Source organism: Zea mays, chromosome 7 (assembly GCF_902167145.1).
Source record: "Zea mays cultivar B73 chromosome 7, Zm-B73-REFERENCE-NAM-5.0, whole genome shotgun sequence".
NCBI lineage: Eukaryota > Viridiplantae > Streptophyta > Magnoliopsida > Poales > Poaceae > Zea > Zea mays.
Genome location: NC_050102.1, coordinates 100,046,163 through 100,065,510, shown reverse-complemented (window position 1 = coordinate 100,065,510; position 19,348 = coordinate 100,046,163). Strand labels below are relative to the sequence as shown.

Here is a 19,348-nt window from a genome sequence, read left to right as displayed (position 1 = left end):
AGAAACTAATACTTCATCTTAATCACTTCGACAGGTCTTGGATGGTTTTGGAGACTGCAGGGGGTCACGGCCGCAACCCCAATGGCATCCTCGGCCTTCTATGCCGGGAACACTTCCCTGGGCTTGTCGAGTACGCCGGAGTGACGAGCCCAGCGTACACCTTCGACCACTACGCCGTCGCCCCCGATGCAGTAGATCGGGACGGCAGACAATTCAACAACAAGGCGGAGCGGGTCAAGCAAGAGCTGTGGGTAAGTCTTTCTCGCACTATATTGTTTAATAAGTCGCATTTGTTGCATATTCTTTAAATAATGTATGGATACATCGTCTTTGTATGTAGGATTTCTTCAGGTGCGATGCTGGATACGAGGCCAGGGCGGATGTGGTGTCTACGACGTGCTGTAAGAAGCTCGTCGTGGACATGCACTACGAGGCGCGCATCCAGGCCATCGTCACTTACCACGGCTCCATCCTTGGGGAGAAGGTGACCAAGAAGGACGCCCGAACCATGTCATTGACTGCGGACCAGTACTTGCAGGTAAATACAAAACTTTATTATTGGTACTAAATATGCTTATTCTTATCTTCTGATATGCGGTGTACTTATATTTTTTTAGATGATTCCTCATTGGTGCGCCGCGCATCCTGAGTGCTGGGAGAAGATGGTGCAGAGGTGGTGCTCGGCTGAGTGGGACGAGGCGCACAACGCTAGCCGGGAACGGCGTTTGCTGATGCAAGGTCCCTCCCACCATCAAGGCAGCCGCAGCCTGGGCAAATACGCGGAAGCATGGGTACGCGCTCTTTTTTATTTAGGTATATAACTTTCGATTAGACATGATTTCTAACCATATCGTTGGTTTTCTCGCAGTCGGCGGCACATGGTGGCGCGCCTTGCTCCACGTTCTCGGCATATGCCATGGCCCACAAGGGGAAGGCGACGTCCGACGTCACCTACAACCCGGATGACGGGCCCGAGGCGTACACCAACCCCGCCATCCACAGCCGACTCAGTGAGTACACCGCAATGGCCAAGGAGGTCCATGGGCCAGATTACGATCCGAGGACCGAGGACATCGACGGAGATGTCCTCATGAGGGTCGGAGGAGGCAAGAGGCATGGGCGGTACTGGATTGCCGACTGGGCAATCGACTCGTCCTCCACTCCCACTCTCTCTCAGGTGCGAGCAAGGAGCACGAGCGCGAGCCCAGCCATACGACCTCGGCAGGACACCTCACAGCATCGTATCCAGCAACTCCAGGTTATTCCTTATCTATTCATCGTTCATTAATTTTTATATATCTTCTCTTTGCATTATCGTAACATTAGGGCGAAATATTACAGACTCAGCTAGATGATGAGAGGAGGCAACGTGAGGAGCTGGAGAAGAGGATGTCGGATTTGTTCGCGTACGTGCAGAGCCTTGGCGCCGCACAGGGTCATGCTCCACCACCTCCGTTGTTCCCTGCAACTGACCCTGCTGAGTTCACTACTCCTGTGAGTATCAAAATTTTAGTACTGCATGATATATATTCATATGTTCTCACACATACAATCTATTCTCTGTGCAGCGTCAATCGGCGGCGTCGAACAACCCTCATGCTTCGTCCAGCCCTTCGCCGAACCAGTCCAGATGCCCACCTCGTTGATGATCCAGACTTGGTCTTGTGAGTGTTGGTGATGTTTGGCTAGACTTGGTCTTGTGAGATACTTGGTGATGTTAGTGATGATCCAGACTTATATCTGTTTTGTGATGATCCAAACTTATATTTGTGAGTGTTGGTGATGTTAGTTATACTTGGTCTTGTGAGATACTTAATGAGACTTATGTGCTGTGAAACCTGATTTATGTGGTGATATTTGTGATATATATGGTGTTGATGATAAATGTGTTGATTCTGTGATGTGAATGATATATAATGTGATGTGAATGATATATATCTTTTGTTTGTTTGGATGGAACAGCAAAAACAAGTAAAAAAGGGACATCCTGGTCACTTTGCCGAGTGTAACACTCGGCAAAGGTCGCTTTGCCGAGTGCTATGACCATGGCACTCGGCAAAGAAGGAAACCTGGGAACCGGTAAAGCCATCTTTGCCGAGTGCTGACCATGGCACTCGGCAAAGAAGGAAACCTGGGAACCGGCAAAGATGTCTTTGCCGAGTGCCGTTGCCAAGGCACTCGGCAAAGGGACTGGCAAAGGGGCCCACTGGAGGGTTCTTTGCCGAGTGCCAGTCCACCAGACACTCGGCAAAGAAACCTCCTTTGCCGAGTGCCTACTAGGGCTCTCGGCACAGAGACTGGCTGTGGGGTCCACTAGACCAGTCTTTGCCGAGTGTCGCCGTTGGCACTCGGTAAAGGATCCGTCACCGTCACTTGGCGCCGTGACGGTGACTTTTCTTTGCCGAGTGCCAAATGGCACTCGGCAAAGTCTTTGCCGAGTGCCCGACAAAAAGTACTCGGCAAAGAAGCTGTTGCCGATGTACAGTTCGCCGAGCCTTCTTTGCCGAGTGTTACACTCGGCAAAGGCTTTGCCGAGTGTAAAATAGCCTTTGCCGTGTGTTTAGAACACACGGCAAAGAAGCTGATTCCGGTAGTGCAACTTGTTGAGGCGGGTTGTAGTCAGCCTATTTCTCTTCTTAGTGTGTATCTATAAATTAGAAACAAAAGCATTTTCAGTTCTGAAATTTAATCATAGTACTGCTGAAATGATTAATAGATAGGTACTAACCCCTTCAAACCCACTCCAATTTCTTTCACAACCAGAAGAGCTTGATGTCAAAGATAATATCCTTGTAGCCATCTTTTGTAAAGCTGGTGTTTCAGTTCCATATAACCGCCACCATGATGCTGAAATAAATTAGAAACACCTCTATTAGTTTAAAAAACAGCAAACAACCATGGTAGAAAACAGCAAATAAGTAGTTAAGTACCTCTACCTGGATTGTAATCATAGTTTTGAAAAGTTCTTGCAAGCTTCTTGCTAAATGGTCCTTCTCTATTCTGAAATTTTTTCAATTCAAAGTTGGCAGCCTGTTCTTGTTGGTCCTCATCATGATAATAAAATTGCTCGACACAAGATATGAAGGCTTCATTCATTTTGGGCTCATCAAATATTGATGGGTTAGCATAGCTATAGTGTGGATTCAGCAAAAAAGCTGTCAAATGCAATGGAGAATCAAGTCTTCCATTCATCTTCTTCTCAATTACAGCCATAACATCTTTGAATCGAGACTCAACATTGCCAAAGGCCTCTTTGATCTCTCTTTTTGCCTTTAGTAGCTCTCCATAAAGGAAACCCATGGATGGCTTCACATCCCCATCAACCAAACGGAGGACTTTGACCAATGGCTCAAAAACAGCCAACATTAGCTTCACATCCTTCCAAAAGGCTGGACTCAATATAGTAGCTGTGGCCTCTTTTCCTTTCTTTGATTTCACATCCTTTAATGAGTCCCACCTGCTATGAACTACCATCTTCCTTAACTGGTCCTTCTTCTCTTGCATACTGTTCAAAGTGAGAAAGTATGAAGCAAACCTAGTCACTCCTGGCCTCACTAGCTCTTTCCCCTCTGTGAAGTATCTCAAGCACTCCAATGTTCTTGTGTGGCCATACACAAATATGGTAAATGACTTTGCTTGGTCAATCACTTTCCTGAACCGAGGCAATTTGCCAATTCCTTGGAGCATCAAGTTGATTGTGTGAGCTGCACAAGAGGTCCAAAATATTTGTGGTCTCTTCTCAAGCAATAGCTTCTTTGCTCCCATGTTGTTAGAGGCATTGTCAGTGACTACTTGCACCACATTTTCTTCACCAATGTCTTCAATTGCTTTGTCCACTAATTCAAAAATGACTTCGCTTGTGTGTGACACATCTGACATCTCTTTTGAGCTGATGAAGGAGGTTCCATCAGCACAATTAGTGCATATATTCATTATGCTTCTCCTCTTTCTATCTGACCAAGCATCGGTCATAATAGAGCAACCATTTTTCATCTTCTCGGCTTCACGTTCCTGCAGCAAACACTTGGTTCTTTCATATTCTTCTTCCAGCAAACTACCTCGAAAGGCATCTTGAGTTGGAGGTGTAAGTCCTGGTCCAAATTGTCCAATTGCTTCACACATTTGCTTGAACTCATCATTGTCACATGCATTGAAAGGTATTCCTGCCAATGATTAAAAAATGAAGTCTAATTTTAAAATGTGTTCAGTTCATGAATTTTAAAATGTGAAAACAACATCGTATACTAGCAATTTACCATGATTATAGGCCCATCTTGCAATAAACTTGTGCACCTCATGCTCTCTTTCTTTCCATAGTTCCTTGTTCAGCTGCTGTTGTTTGAATGAATCAGCCTTGGTAGGATCAATAGCACGTGTCCATTTGTCAATTGGCCCTAATTTGTGAGGCTGTGAGCTTCCAACACAAGTGACTTCTTCTGACTCCTCTCCAACCCTAGATACATTCACTTCCTCTCTAAGTTCTAGCTCACGAACAGTCTTCTCCTCCCTCTTCCTTTTTGCAGCCTCAATTGCTTTCTTGCACTTCTCTTTAGCCTCTAGAGCCTGCGGTGTTGCAGACGTGCATTTCTTCACATTCTTTCCAACATGGGCAAGATGCTCCTTCAACCTATAAATCCCTCCCCTCATCTCCTTGTCACAGAATTTACACTTCACCTTGTCTTTGTTGTTAGCATCAACAAGAACACCATATTCCCATCCAACATCATCTGAATTTCTTTTTAGGAGATTCGCTCTAGCTGCTTCAGTTTCAGAAGGTGCAGCTGCAGTTTCTGATGACATCCTTAAACCTTAATCCTTTGATTTCTTTCACTTGTACACTGCTCACTTGTACACTGCACAGGGGAGGAAAGCAGTTTCAGCAGGGGAGGAAAGCAGGGGAGGAAAGGAGGAAAGCAGGGGAGGGGGATGAGCAGGGAGGGGAGCAGCCGACGGGGGAGGAGAACTCACCGGCGGGGGAGCAGCAGGGAGCCGGCGGGCGAGCAGCAGGGAGCCGGCGGGGGAGCCGGCGGGGGAGCAGCAGGGAGCCGGCGGCGGGGGAGCAACAGTTTCTACGCGCAGGCTAAACTACCGCGCGCTGGCTAAAAGTAACGCGCGCGCGCCCGCTAAAAGTAACGCGCGCTAAATGTAACGCGCGCTCGCCCGCGCGCCAGCCTGCGCGCCCGCGCGCCTGCGCGTGCCCGCCTGCGCGCCCGCTTAGGCGCTGCGCGCCGCCCACTCGCCGCCTACTCGCCGCCTAGGCGCGGCTGGACGCCGCCTAGGCGCCGCGGCCGCCTAGAAGACGCATAGGCCCCTAGGCTACGCGGCAGCGTGTCGACTAGCGCCTAGGCGCGCCTAATCGCCGCCTAGGCGGCGCCTAGCCGAACACTGCGCAGGACAGTGTTGCGCGCAACTACTTTGGATGAGGCGAACCCTCTAGGACTTTGGCTACAATCTGAGCAAAGTCCCACTCCTATGTGATAATGAGAGTGCAATCCGCTTGGCGGATAATCCTATTGAACACAGCCGCACTAAGCACATAGACATCCAGCATCACTTTTTGAGAGACCACCAACAAAGGGAAGATATCGATGTTTGTCACATTAGTACCGAGAACCAACTAGCCGATATCTTCATCAAGCCTTTAGATGAGAAAAGGTTTTGCAGGTTGCGTAGTGAGCTAAATGTCTTAGATTCACAGAACTTGGATTGATCTATAGCATACATGTATTTTATTCCTTTGATCTTGTTCTTTTAAGCATTTCTGTCTTTATGCATTTTGGTGCTCAAGTTGTACAAGTCATCCCTGGACCTCACAAGTCCTTATGAAAATGATGCACATGTTTAGGGGGAGGATGTACTACAACTTGACCCTTTGAGACTAATGTGTTTGCTTGAGTGATTTTGATATAGTCTCAAAGATGGATTAAAAGGGAAAAGGTGGACTTGGACAAAGAAGAGGCTTCCACTGCATTCCATATCAATGTATCTTGTTCCAAGTCACTATCTGTGTTTTTCTCATTGCCATTGGTTTTACTTGAAATAGTTGTGAGGCAATGGGGTTAAAAGGCCAAATAGTTCTTATGTTTTGGTGCTTAATGCCAAAGGGGAGAAGTTAAGGCCAAAGCAATTGGGTTAGCTACCACTTGTGAATTTCAAAATTTTAGTGTAAGTATACTTGGTTTTTTTATCAAAACCCTTTTATTTCAAAAACTACTCTCTTATGGGGGAGAAATTTGATTATGGGAAAAAGGGGGAGTTTTCTGACTCTTGATCAAAACTAGTCTTGAAAGTTATTTTGATTTGCCAAAGCAAAGTGTTTTTGAAATACAGATAGGAAAATGAATTTATTTTTGCGAAAACAAACCAAGTGGTGGAAAAAATGATCCAAATATGTCAAATCCTATGATAATGTTATTGGTCTTCAATTTAACATCAATTTGCACTTTTTAGCTCTTTTGGATACGTTAGTTCAATATGAGTTGATTTTCGATGTGTTGGCATAAATCACCAAAAAGGGGGAGATTGAAAGGGAAATGTGCCCTTGGGACATTTCTATATTGTTTTGGTGATTAGATGCACAACACATTATGTTTAAACTAACATGATGTATGAGCAAAGGTATATAAAGCAAATTGAGCTTGAAAAAGGACATAATGCAAAATCTTTATGAACCAAGTAAAAAAGGTAAGCTCTGGACACTTAGTCAAATGTTTTGTGTGCTAATCATGTCTGTCTAAGTGTCAGGGACTTTATAAAGTCAAGTCCAAAAGGAGCAAAAGAAAACAAAGAAAGAAAAAGAGAAAGTGTGCTGGACTGAAGAGCACCGGACGGTCCGGTGCACGGTCCGGCCAACGACATGCTATCGGGAATTTTAGCCTGCGTCGGCTATAATTCACCGGACCGTCCGCTCAAGGTGCCAGACAGTCCGGTGTGCAAGCCGTCAATGGCTAGTTGCCACGTCGGTCGGAGACCAACGGTCAACAGGAGCACCAGACAGTTCGGTGCCCCACACCGGACGGTCCGGTGCCCCCAGAACAGGAAATCAGCCAATCACGTGATTCGTAGTTGTTGCACTGTTCACTGTCCGGTGTGCACTGGACAGTACGGTGCACCCACGGATAGAAGGCAACCAGGGCCTTCCAAATGAAGTTTCAACGGCTCCTAGGTCCCTTGGGGCTATAAAAGGGACCCCTTGGCGCATGGAGCTCCACACCAAGCACCCATTGAACATCCTATAATGCCGAGACTTCGCAAGCACACAATTGTTTCATTGTGATAGAGATTTGAGCACTTCTTTGAGCTGTGACTCCGCTGTGTTGTTTTGTGTGCTCTTTCTTGACTTGTGCTTGTGTTGTTGCTGCAACTCTAGTTCTTGTGTGTGTTTCTACCCCCTACTCTTGTGTTCATTTGAGATCATTTGTGTAAGGCGTGAGAGACTCCAAACTGTGGAGATTCCTCACAACGATATATTGTTGAGATAAAAAGAGAATCGTGGTATTCAAGTTGATCTTTGGATCACTTGAAAGGGGTCGAGTGCACCCCTCGTCCATTGGGACGCCACAACGTGGAGTAGGCAAGTATTCTATTTGCCGAACCACGAGATAAAAATCACCGTGTCACTTGTCTTTATCTTACTGTGGTTTTCTCTCTATTCACTTCACTTACATAATTGCTCTTAGTTTGATACTCACTTAGTGAAAGGCAATTAAGTGAAGAAGTTTACTCCTCTTATACTCCTCATTCGAACTTGGCTCTTGCTTTCACTAATCCAATATTAGTCCAAGTTTGTTTTTGTTGAACTGTTTTTATAGGATCACCTATTCACCCCCCCTCTAGGTGCTCTCACTAGTTACTTGCAAATGAAACAATTAGAATGGAAAAAGAGACACCGAGATTTTTCCTGTGGTATCGGTGATTTGCCGATCACCCCTAATCCCCGTTGAGGTGGACTCCAAGTTCTCACTTGCTACTCTATCAAGATGAGAGCACCTAGAGGGGGTGAATAGGTGATCCTGTAAAAAAACTCAACAAAACAAACTTGGACTAATATTGGATTAGTGAAATCAAAAGCCAAGTCTGAATGAAGAGGATGAGAGGAGAGAACTTCTTCACTTAATTGCTCTCACAAGGTGAGTATTAAACTTAGAGAAATTTTGAAGTGAAGTGAACCACTAGAAAGAGTAGAATTGCTATAAGGTAAAAGAGACAAGTTACACGATGATTTTTATCTCGTGGTTCGGTCAAGCGTAAAATGCTTGCCTAATCCACGTTGTGGTATCCCAATGGACGAGGGTTGCATTCAACCCCTCTCGAGTGATCCACTGATCAACTTGAGTACCACAGTTCTCTTTCTTATCTCAACTTTTTCTCGTTGTGAGGAATCTCCACAAATTGGAGTCTCTCACCCTTACACAGTTGATCTCAAAATACACCATAAAAGTAAGGGGGGAAATAGAAGCAAAGACACGAGGCAAACTTGTAGCAACTCACACACACGTGTCGAGAGAGAAGAGCACAAGAACAGCACAGTGGAATTACAGCTCAAACACTTGCTCGAATCTCAAAACTATCAAAGCTCTAGCGTGGTTGCAGTGTCTCAATGTCATAGGATGTTCAAAGGATGCTTGGTGTACTGATGGAGGTGCCTAGGGGCCTCTTATATAGCCCCCAAGGGCCAAAGGAGTCGTTGCTCCTTCATTAGGAAGGCCCGGATTGCCTTCTGCCCGTGGGCGCGCCGTACAGTCTAGTGCACCACCGAACAATGAACAGTGCGTGATTCCCTTCCTTGTTTGGTGAATCTGACCGTTGCCAGCCTCTGGTCCCATGGCACACCGGACAGTCCAGTGGCACACCAAACAGTACGGTACCGTCTGGTGACCGTCGGCCGGGCACACATAGCGCCCGCTAATCCCGCTGTCGACCGTTGGCCAGGCGCGCGGCTAGCACTATGGACAGCACCGGACAGTCTGGTGAATTATAGTCGTGGTGCCCTAGCTTTTTCCCAAGAACGCCCTATTCACCGGATGCACCAGCCTAGCACCGGGCATAGACCGGTGTACCGTAGGCTGGTGCAAGTTTGGCTACCCTTAGCCAAACTTCTCCAATTGAATTTCTCTCATTTTGAGAAGTTCCCTAGCACTTAGTAGAACATAGTTAGTACCAAAAACAATTTACTAAGTGCTACAATCATACCTTTGTTTCTCTAGGATTGTAGAGTGTGCAATTTATCATTACAATTCTCAATTTCCTTCTTCTTTGACTCTGAGCTCATACTCACAGTTGTATGTTAGATCAAAGTTATGTGTTAGGCACTTAATCACCAAAACACTTAGAAATGGCCCAAGGGCACATTTCCCTTTCAATCTCCCCCGTTTTGGTGATTTATGCCAACACATCAAAAGTAACTTAAAATGTACTAACATACTCAAATGAGAGCAAAAAGGTGCAAATTGATGTCAAACTCAAAACCAATTAAATTGTCATAGGATTTGGCATATTGGGATCATTTTGCCACCACTTCGTTTGTTTTCGCAAAACAAATTCATTTTCTTACCTTTATGTCAAAAATACTTTGTTTTGGCAAACCAAAATATTTTTCAAGACAAGTTTTGATCAAAAGCCAGAAACTCCCCCTTTTGCCCATAATCAAATTTCTCCCCCAGAAGAGAGTAGTTTTTGCAATAAGAGGGTTTTGATCAAAAAAACCAAGTATACTTTCACTAAAATTTTGAAAAATTCACAAGTGGTAGTTGATCCAGTTGCCTCATCCAAAGTAGTTGCACGCAACACTGGCCTGCGGAAACATACACAGCCTCAACAGTGGATAGGACAACAAATGTTTGTTTCTTCGAGCTCCAAGACACCAGGAACTGACAAGTCCCCGATGCACTCTTCCTATCAACCTTGCACCCCGCATAGTTGGAATCTGAATATCCGATTAAGTCAAAGGTAGACCACTTTGGATACCAGATATATCGGCTAGCTGGTTCTCGATGCTAATATGGCAAACATCGATATCTCCCCTTTGCTAGCGGTCTCTCAAAAAGTGATGTCAGATGTCTATGTGCTTAGTGCGGCTGTGTTCAACAGGATTATCCGCCAAGCGGATTACACTCTCATGTCACATAGGAGTGGGATTTTGCTCATATTGTAGCCAAAGTCCTAGAGGGTTTGGCTCATCCAAAGTAGTTACGCGCAACACTGGCCCGCGGCAACATACTTGGCCTCAACAGTGGATAGGGCAACATATGTTTGTTTCTTCAAGCTCCAAGACACCAGAGACCTTCCTAGAAATTAACAAGTCCCCGATGTACTCTTCCTATCAACCTTGCACCCGACATAGTTGGAATATGAATATCTGATTAAGTCAAAGGTAGACCCCTTTGGATACCAGATATATCGGCTAGCTGGTTCTCGTTGCTAATATGGCAAACATCGATATCTCCCCTTTGTTGGTGATCTTTCAAAAAGTGATGTCGGATGTCTATGTGCTTAGTGCGGCTGTGTTCAAAAGGATTATCCGCCAAGCAGATTGCACTCTCATTGTCACATAAGAGTGGGACTTTGCTTAGATTGTAGCCAAAGTCCTAGAGGGTTTGTCTCATCCAAAGTAGTTGCGCACAACACTGGCCTGCAGCAACATACTCGACCTCATCAGTGGATAGGGCAACAGATGTTTGTTTCTTTGAGCTCCAAGACACCAGGGACCTTCCCAGAAACTGACAAGTCCCCGGTGTACTCTTTCTATCAACCTTGCACCCGGCATAGTCAGAATCTGAATATCCGATTAAGTCAAAGTTAGACCCCTTTGGATACCAGATCCTGAAACAAGGCATATGAACTAAATATTGAAGTATTCACTTCATGGCCACAAGGTGACATTCCTTAGGGTCAGACTGAAAACTAGCACACATGCATACGCTAAGCATTATATTCGGTCTACTAGCACAAACATAAAGTAATGAACCTATCATAGATTGATATGTCTTTTGATCAATGGACATACCTCCCTTGTCGAGGTCTAAGTGTCTGTCGGTTCCCATTGGCGTCTCAGTTGGCTTTGCATCCTTCATTCCAAACATTTTGAGCAAGTCTTGAGTGTACTTTGTTTGGGAGATGAATGTTCCTTCCTTGAGTTGCTTCACTTGAAATCCAAGGAAGTAGTTCAATTCGCCCATCATTGACATCTCGAATTTCTACATCATTACCCTGCTAAACTCCTCACAAGACTTTTGGTTAGTAGAACCAAATATTATATCATCGACATATATTTGGCATACAAACAAATCACCATTACAAGTCTTAGTAAAAAGAGTATGATCCGCTTTCCTAACCTTGAAAACATTAGAAATAAGAAAAACTCTAAGGAATTCATACCATGTTATTGGAGCTTGCTTAAGCCCATAGAGCGCCTTAGAGAGCTTATAGACATGGTCGGGATACGTGTCATCCTCGAAGCCAGGAGGTTGTTCCACGTACACCTCCTCCTTGATTGGTCCATTGAGGAAGGCGCTCTTCACGTCCATTTGAAACAACTTAAAAGAATGGTGAGCAGCATAGGCTAATAAAATGTGAATCGACTCAAGCCTAGCTACAGGAGTGAAAGTCTCCTCAAAATCCAAACCTGTGACTTGGGCATATCCTTTTGCCACAACTTGAGCCTTGTTTCTTGTCACCAGTCCATGCTCATCTTGCTTGTTGCGGAACACTGAGAGCACCTAGAGGGGGGTGAATAGGTGATCCTATAAAAATAGCTCAACAAAATAAACTTGGACTAATATTGGATTAGTGAAAGCTAATACCAAGTTCGAGCGAGGAGTACGAGCGGAGTAAACTTCTTCACTTAATTGCTCTTCACAAGATGAGTATTAAACTTAGAGCAATTATGCAAGTGAAGTGAATGGAGATAGAGAGAGAATCACACAAGAATAAAGACACGTGACACAACGATTTTTATCTCGTGGTTCGGTCAAGTAGAATACTTGCCTACTTCATGAATGAGGGTTGCACTCAACCCCTTTCAAGTGATCCAAAGATCAACTTGAATACCATAGTTCTCTTTATCTCAACAATATCTCGTTGTGAGGAATATCCAAAATTTGGAGTCTCTCACACCTTACACAAATGATTTCAAATGAACACAAGAGTAAGGGAAATAGAAACACACACAAGAGTGAGAGTTGCAGCAACAACACGCACACAAGACAAGAACGAGCACACAAAACAGCACAACAGAGTTACAACTCAAAGAAGTGCTCTAATCTCTATCACGATGAAGCAAGTGCGTGTTTGCGAAGTCTCGACGTTGTAGAATGTTCAATGGGTGCTTGGTGTTCTGCTCCATGCGCCTAGGGGTCCCTTTTATAGCCCCAAGGGAGCTAGGAGCCGTTGGAGCTCCATTTGGAAGGCCCTGGTTGCCTTCTGTCCGCGGGTGCACCGGACTGTCCAATGTGAACAGTACGCGCGCTGGACACGACAGAGAATCCTCTGATTGGCTGGTTTCCGCTTTTGGGGGGCACCGGACTATCCGGTGCGCCTATTGATCGTTGGCCTGGTGCTGACGTGGCCACTAGCCGTTGGCCGCTGGCTCCGGACGGTCCGGTGCCTCGTGCGGACGGTCCAGTGAATTATAGCCGATGTAGGCCAGAATTCCTGAGAGCGCCCAGTTGGCCGGATCGTGCACCAGACTGTCCGGTGTTGCACGGTCCAACACCTTTTCTATGTTTCTTCCTTTGTCTTCCTTTGTTTCTTTTGGACTTGACTTAGTTGAGTCCCTGACACTTATACAAACATGATTAGCACACAAATCAATTGACTTAGTGTCCAGAGCATACCTTTTTGCTTGATCCATAGAGATTTGCACTAAGTCCTCTTCCGAGCTCATTTTGCCTCAAACACTTTTGCTCAACATCATGTTAGTTCAAGCATAATGTGTTGTGCATCTAATCACCAAAACAATATAGAAATGGCCCAAGGGAACATTTCCCTTTCAAACACCCACTTGGTTTCCACAACATTTTGCTTCGGACGTGGCACCATGCTCCACACTTTATTTCTCTTGAAGTTGTTGAGTTCCTCCTGCATGGCCAACACCCAATCTGGATCCTGCAAGGATTCTTCTACCCTAAAAGGCTCAATAGAAGAAACAAACGAGTAATGCTCACAAAAATTAGCTAATCGTGAACGAGTAGTTACTCCCTTGCTGATGTCACCAAGAATCTAATCAACCGGATGATTCCTTTGAATGGTGGCCCGGACTTGAGTTGGAGGCGCCTGTGGTACGTCTTTCTCCTTGTCCTTTTCTTCATGTGCTCCCCCTTTATCCATGCCTTCATCTTGAGGTACATGTTCCACATCTTGAGTTGGGGGTTGCACCATTGTTGAGGAAGATGGTTGATCATGTTCTTGTTGTTCCTGTGGTCGCACATCACCTATTGCTATGGTTCTCATTGCGACCGTTGGAACTTCATCTTCATCTATATCATGAAGATCAACTTGCTCTCTTGGAGAGCCATTAGTGTCATCAAATACAACACCACTAGTGACTTTAACCAATCCCGACGATTTGTTGAACACCCTATATGCCTTTGTATTTGAATCATAACCTAATAAAAATCCTTCTACAACTTTGGGAGCAAACTTTGAATGTCTACCTCTCTTAACCAAGATGTAGCATTTGCTTCCAAATACATGAAAGTATGAAACATTGAGTTTGTTACCGGTTAGGAGCTCATATGTTGTCTTCTTGAGTAGGCGATGAAGGTAGAGGCGGTTTACGGCATGGCAAGTCGTATTCACGACTTCCAACCAAAACTGTCCCAGTGTCTTGTATTCTCTAGGCATCGTCCTTGCCATGTCGACGAGCGTCTGATTCTTCCTCTCTACCACACCATTTTGTTGTGGTGTGTAGGGAGCGGAGAACTCATGCTCGATGCCTTCCTCCTCAAGATATTCTTCCACTTGAAGATTCTTAAATTCAGATCCATTATCGCTCCTGGTCTTTTTCACCTTGAGCTCAAATTCATTTTGGGCTCTCCTTAGGAAGCAATTTAATGTTCCTTAAGTTTCTGATTTATCCTGCAAAAATAATACCCAAGTGAAGCGGGAAAAATCATCAACAATTACAAGACCATACTTACTTCCCCCGATGCTAAGGTAAGCAATGGGTATGAAGAGATCCATATGAACAAGTTACACTGATATTGATGTCGTCATCACGTTTTTGCTTGGATGATTTGTTCCCACTTGCTTCCCTACCAGACACGTTGCACAAGGTTTGTCTTTCTCAAAACAGAAATCTGTTAGTCGTAACACATGTTCTCCATTTAGAAGCTTATAGCAACTCCAAGAGTCTAGCTATAATTCTAACTAAATTTAGAGTTTTATGATAACTCTAAAAAATAGACAACTTCTTAAACGATGAGGTAAACCAACAAACTCTCTATAAATCTTGTTTATCCATATTCAAATCACCTGAAAACCCCCTGTTGTGCCGAGGTACCCGAAATTGACTGTCCACATCATCGACCGACGAGACAAGGTACTACACATACTTCAAGCAGCCTGGGGAGATGTATCACACGATGGACCTAGCAAACCCATTTTATTCTTTGGCTTTTGAACTGGACCGGACTGTACTTTACGTGTCTATTCGTGCTCATCGTATTTGCAGACACGTGCACAAGAACGGGAAGAGATGGCGGGCGAGCGCGCTCGTCAAAGATGACCAGTGGCCTTGACGGGATACCCAGCAGGATAGAGAAGCGAGGAAGAAAGAGTATCTATTGGATCAAGTTTTGGATGTCGTTTTTTCTATTTTTACCGATACTAGTTGATTTAGCTAGACTGTTGGAGTTGCTCTTATGAAGGTTCTTCATTCCAATATGTGCTAGACGGCGGTGCCAGAGCCAGCCCAAGTTAGTATTAGCAATTAAACATGCATCTAAATCAACATTCTCTTTAGTAAAATCAACTAAATAAAGCTTGCCATCCAATACACCTTTAAAACCTAATGAATCATCACTTCTTCTAAAGACAGATACATCAATGTTTGTAAATAAGCAATTATAACCCATATGGCATAATTGACTTAAAGAAAGCAAATTATAACCAAGCGATTCCACTAAGAATACATTAGAAATTGAATGCTCGGTAGTGATGGCTATTTTACCCAAACCTTTGATCTTGCCATGATTTCCATATCCAAAGATAATTGTGTCTTGAGAATCCTTGTTTTTGACACAGGAGATGAACATGTTCTTCTCCCCCGTCATATGGTTTGTGCATCCACTATCAATAATCCAACTTGTGCCCCGGATGCATAAACCTGTAAGGTAGTTTAGGCTTGGGATTTAGGTACCCAACTCTTGTTGGGTCCTACAAGGTTAGTCACATAAGATTTTGGAATCCAAATGCAAGTCTTGCCTTTCATGCATTTATGCCCCACATTTTTAGCAACAACTTTATCATTTTTATAGTATAACACATATGAAGCATCATAAGTATGATAAAGCATGGTTTGACCATTAGGTGCATTAGAGACAACATTATGAACATGGTGCCTAGATCTACTCCTACCATGAGCAAATGAAGAGCTAGATGATGCAAACATGTCATGAGAATCAAAAACAACATCATGACGCATAGGTAAGACATTATGATCATAGCAACCACATGATGAGCAACATTGGAGGCATTTTTAACATGAGCATATAAATAAGCATGATTCTTCTTGTTATATAAAGAATGCAAACTACTATCCAAAGGTGCCTTCCCTTTCTCCTTGATGAGATTGGAGGCCTTTTGACTTGTTAAGTTCTTTGTTCCCTTTTGGAAACCAAGTCCATCCTTAATGGAGGGATGTCTACCAATGGTGTAGGCATCCCTGGCAAATTTTATCTTCTCACATTCGTTTTTGCAAATTTTAAGTTGAGCATTAAGATTGGCAACTTCATCATTCAACTTAATAATAGTATAAACATGATCATTACACGCATCAACATCAAAATCTTTACATCTATTGCAAATAGAACCATGCTCCATAGATGAACTAGCAATATTTAATTTTACTATTCTAGCATTTATATCAGCATTTAAACTCTTAAGGCTAGAAATAGACTCATGGCAAGAAGACAATTCAGAAGAAAGAATTTCATTTTTATTAACCTCTAAAGCAAGAGATTTTTCAACATTAACAAGTTTATCATGTTCTTCATAAAGAATATCTTCTTATTTTTCCAACAACATATCCTTCTCATTAAGGGCATCAATTAATTCATTAATTTTGTCTACTTTTGATCTATCTAAACCCTTAAAGAGATCGCTATAGTCTACCTCATCATCAAAATCCTCATCACTATAAGAAGTGTACTTAGGAGTATCTTGTGTACATACCTTCTTCTCCTTAGCCATGAGGCAAGTACGTCGCTCGTTGGGGAAGAGGGAGGACTTGTCGAAGGTAGAGGCAGCAAGTCCCTCATCGTCGGAGTCAGATGAAGAGCAGTCAGAGTCCCACTCCTTGCCAATGTGAGCCTCGCCCTTTGCCTTCTGGTAGTTCTTTTTCTTCTCCTTTTTCCATTTCTTCTCTTGTCCCTGGTCATTTTCATTATCGAGACATTGTGCAACAAAATGACCATACTTACCACATTTGAAGCAAGAACACTTTCCCTTAGATTTGTTCTTGTTGGGGTACTCTTTGCGTCTCTTCAATGCAGTCTTGAAGCGCTTAGTGACCATCGCCATTTCTTCCTCGTTGAGTCCAACAACCTCCACTTGTGCCACCTTGTTAGGTAGCACCTCCTTGCTGGTCATTGCCTTGAGTGCAACGGGCTGCGGCTCGTAGAGAGGAAGCGGTTCGTTGGCAATGTCATCAACGTACCTCGCCTCCTTCACCATCATGCGTCCGCTTATGAATTTTCTGAGGATTTCCTCGGGTGTCATCTTTGTGTACTTAGGATTCTCATGAATAAGGTTTACAAGATGGGGATCAATAACGGTAAATGACCTTAGCATGAGTCGAACGACATCATGATCTGTCCATCTTGTACTTCTGTATCTTCAAATCTTGTTGACCAGGGTCTTGAGCCAGTTGTAGGTTTCAGTTGGCTCCTCTCCCTGTTTCATGGCGAACCTTCCTATCTCTCTTTCCACCAGTTCCATCTTTGTGATCATCGTGGCATCATTTCCCTCATGAGAAATCTTGAGGGTGTCCCATATTTGCTTGGCATTGTCCAAGCCGCTAACTTTGTTGTACTCATCCCTGCATAGAGATGCTAACAACATAGTAGTAGCCTGGGCATTCTTATGAATTTGCTCATTAATAAATACAGGATTATCACTACTATCAAAATGCATTCCATTTTCCACTATTTCCCAAATACTAGGATGGAGAGAAAATAAATGACTACACATTTTATGACTCCAAAAAGAATAGTCTTCTCCATCAAAGTGAGGGGTTTTTCCAAGTGGAATAGACAACAAATGTGCATTTGAATTGTAAGGGATACGAGAGTAATCAAAAGAATAGTTTTGATTAACTATTTTCTTTCTCGATGAGGAATCTTCTTCGTCGTCGTCCCTTGGTGAAGAAGAGGAAGCATGTTGTCGTAGTAGATGATCTTCTTGATGCACCTTTTCTTCTTCCCATCCTTTTTCTTATTATTCGAGCCTTAGTCGGTGATCTTGTCACCTTTTGGTTCGTCGACGTTGATGACCTCCTTCTCCTTGTCGTTGATCACGGTCCCCTTGCCCTTAGGATCCATCTCTTTGGGCGATTAGTCCCTTGATGAAGAGAACAACTTTGATACCAGTGGAGAGCACCTAGTGGGGGTGAATAGGTGATCCTGTGAAAATAGCTCAATAAAACAAACTTGGACTAATATTGGATTAGTGAAATCAAAAGCCAAGTACGAATGAAGAGGATGAGAGGAGAGAACTTCACTTAATTGCTCTCACAAGGTGAGTATTAAACTTAGAGCAATTTTGAAGTGAAGTGAACTACTAGAAAGAGTAGAATTGCTATAAGGTAAAGAGACAAGTTACACGACGATTTTTATCCCGTGGTTCGGTCAAGCGTAAAATGCTTACCTAATCCACGTTGTGGTGTCCCAATGGACGAGGGTTGCATTCAACCCCTCTCAAGTGATCCACTGATCAACTTGAGTACCACAATTCTCTTTCTTATCTCAACTTTTCCCCGTTGTGAGGAATCTCCACAAATTTGAGTCTCTCACCCTTACACAGTTGATCTCAAAATACACCACAAAAGGGGGAAGTAGAAGCAAACACACAAGAAAAACTTGTAGCAACTCACGCACACAAAGTCGAGAGAGAAGAGCACAAGAATAGCACAACAGAATTACAACTCAAACACTTGCTCGGATCTCAAACTATCAAAGCTCTAGCGTGGTCGCAGTGTCTCGGTGTCGTAGGATGTTCGAAGGATGATTGGTGTACTAATGGAGGCGCCTAGGGGCCTCTTATATAGCCCCCAAGGGCCAAAGGAGCCCTTGCTCCTTCATTAGGAAGGCCCTGATTGCCTTCTATCTATGGGCGCACCAGACAGTCCGGTGCACCACTGGACAGTGAACAATGCGTGATTGCCTTCCTTGTTTGGTGAAGCCGACCATTGCCAGCCTCTGGTCCCACAACACAACAGACAGTCCGGTGCCACTTGGTGACCATTGGCCGGGCACACGTGGCGCCCGCTGATCTCGCTACAGACCATTAGCCAGGCACGCGGCTAGCACTCCGGACAGTCCGGTGCACACCGGACAGTCTGGTGAATTATAGTTGTGGCGCCCTGGACTTTTCTCGAGAGTGCCTTGTTCACCGGGTGCACCAACCTGGCACCAGACACAGTCCGGTGCACCGCAGGCTTGTGCAAGTTTGGCTACCCTTAGCCAAACTTCTCCAATTAAATTTCTCTCGTTTTGAAAATTTCCCTAGCACTTAGTAGAACATAGTTAGTACAAAAAACAATTTACTAAGTGCTAGAATCATACCTTTGTTTTTCTAGGATTGTGGAGTTTGCAATTTATCCTTACAATTCTCAATTTGCTTCTTCTTTTACTCTAAGCTCATACTCACAATTGTATGTTAAATTAAAGTGATGTGTTAGGCACTTAATCACAAAACACTTAGAAATGGCCCAAGGGCACATTTCCTCTTTCACAAGACACAACTTGATTTTTGAGCCAAGTAAACAAGGAATCACTTAATACCTCGGTTCCACTAGCGTCTCCTATGCCGCTCCGACGAGGTAGGCGCAAACCCTCACAATCACCACCGCGGCTCCTCCACAACCTTCAGGGAGAGCTCGATAGAGACACCACCAAGCCGTTTAGGAGGC

General features: G+C 44.2%; 1 protein-coding gene across 1 annotated transcript; it reads right to left on the bottom strand.

The window, feature by feature from the left end:
* Positions 1–1,553: 1,553 nt before the first annotated feature.
* LOC103634041 (uncharacterized) lies at positions 1,554–4,836 on the bottom strand. The gene is made up of 5 exons (XM_020541613.2): positions 4,257–4,836; positions 2,931–4,163; positions 2,729–2,847; positions 2,598–2,647; positions 1,554–1,560 (listed from the first exon to the last, which is right to left on the bottom strand). Exons 1-5 carry the CDS (start codon positions 4,798–4,800, stop codon positions 1,554–1,556), a joined length of 1,953 nt encoding a protein of 650 aa, XP_020397202.1. The 5' UTR covers positions 4,801–4,836.
* Between the last annotated feature and the right edge of the window lie 14,512 nt (positions 4,837–19,348).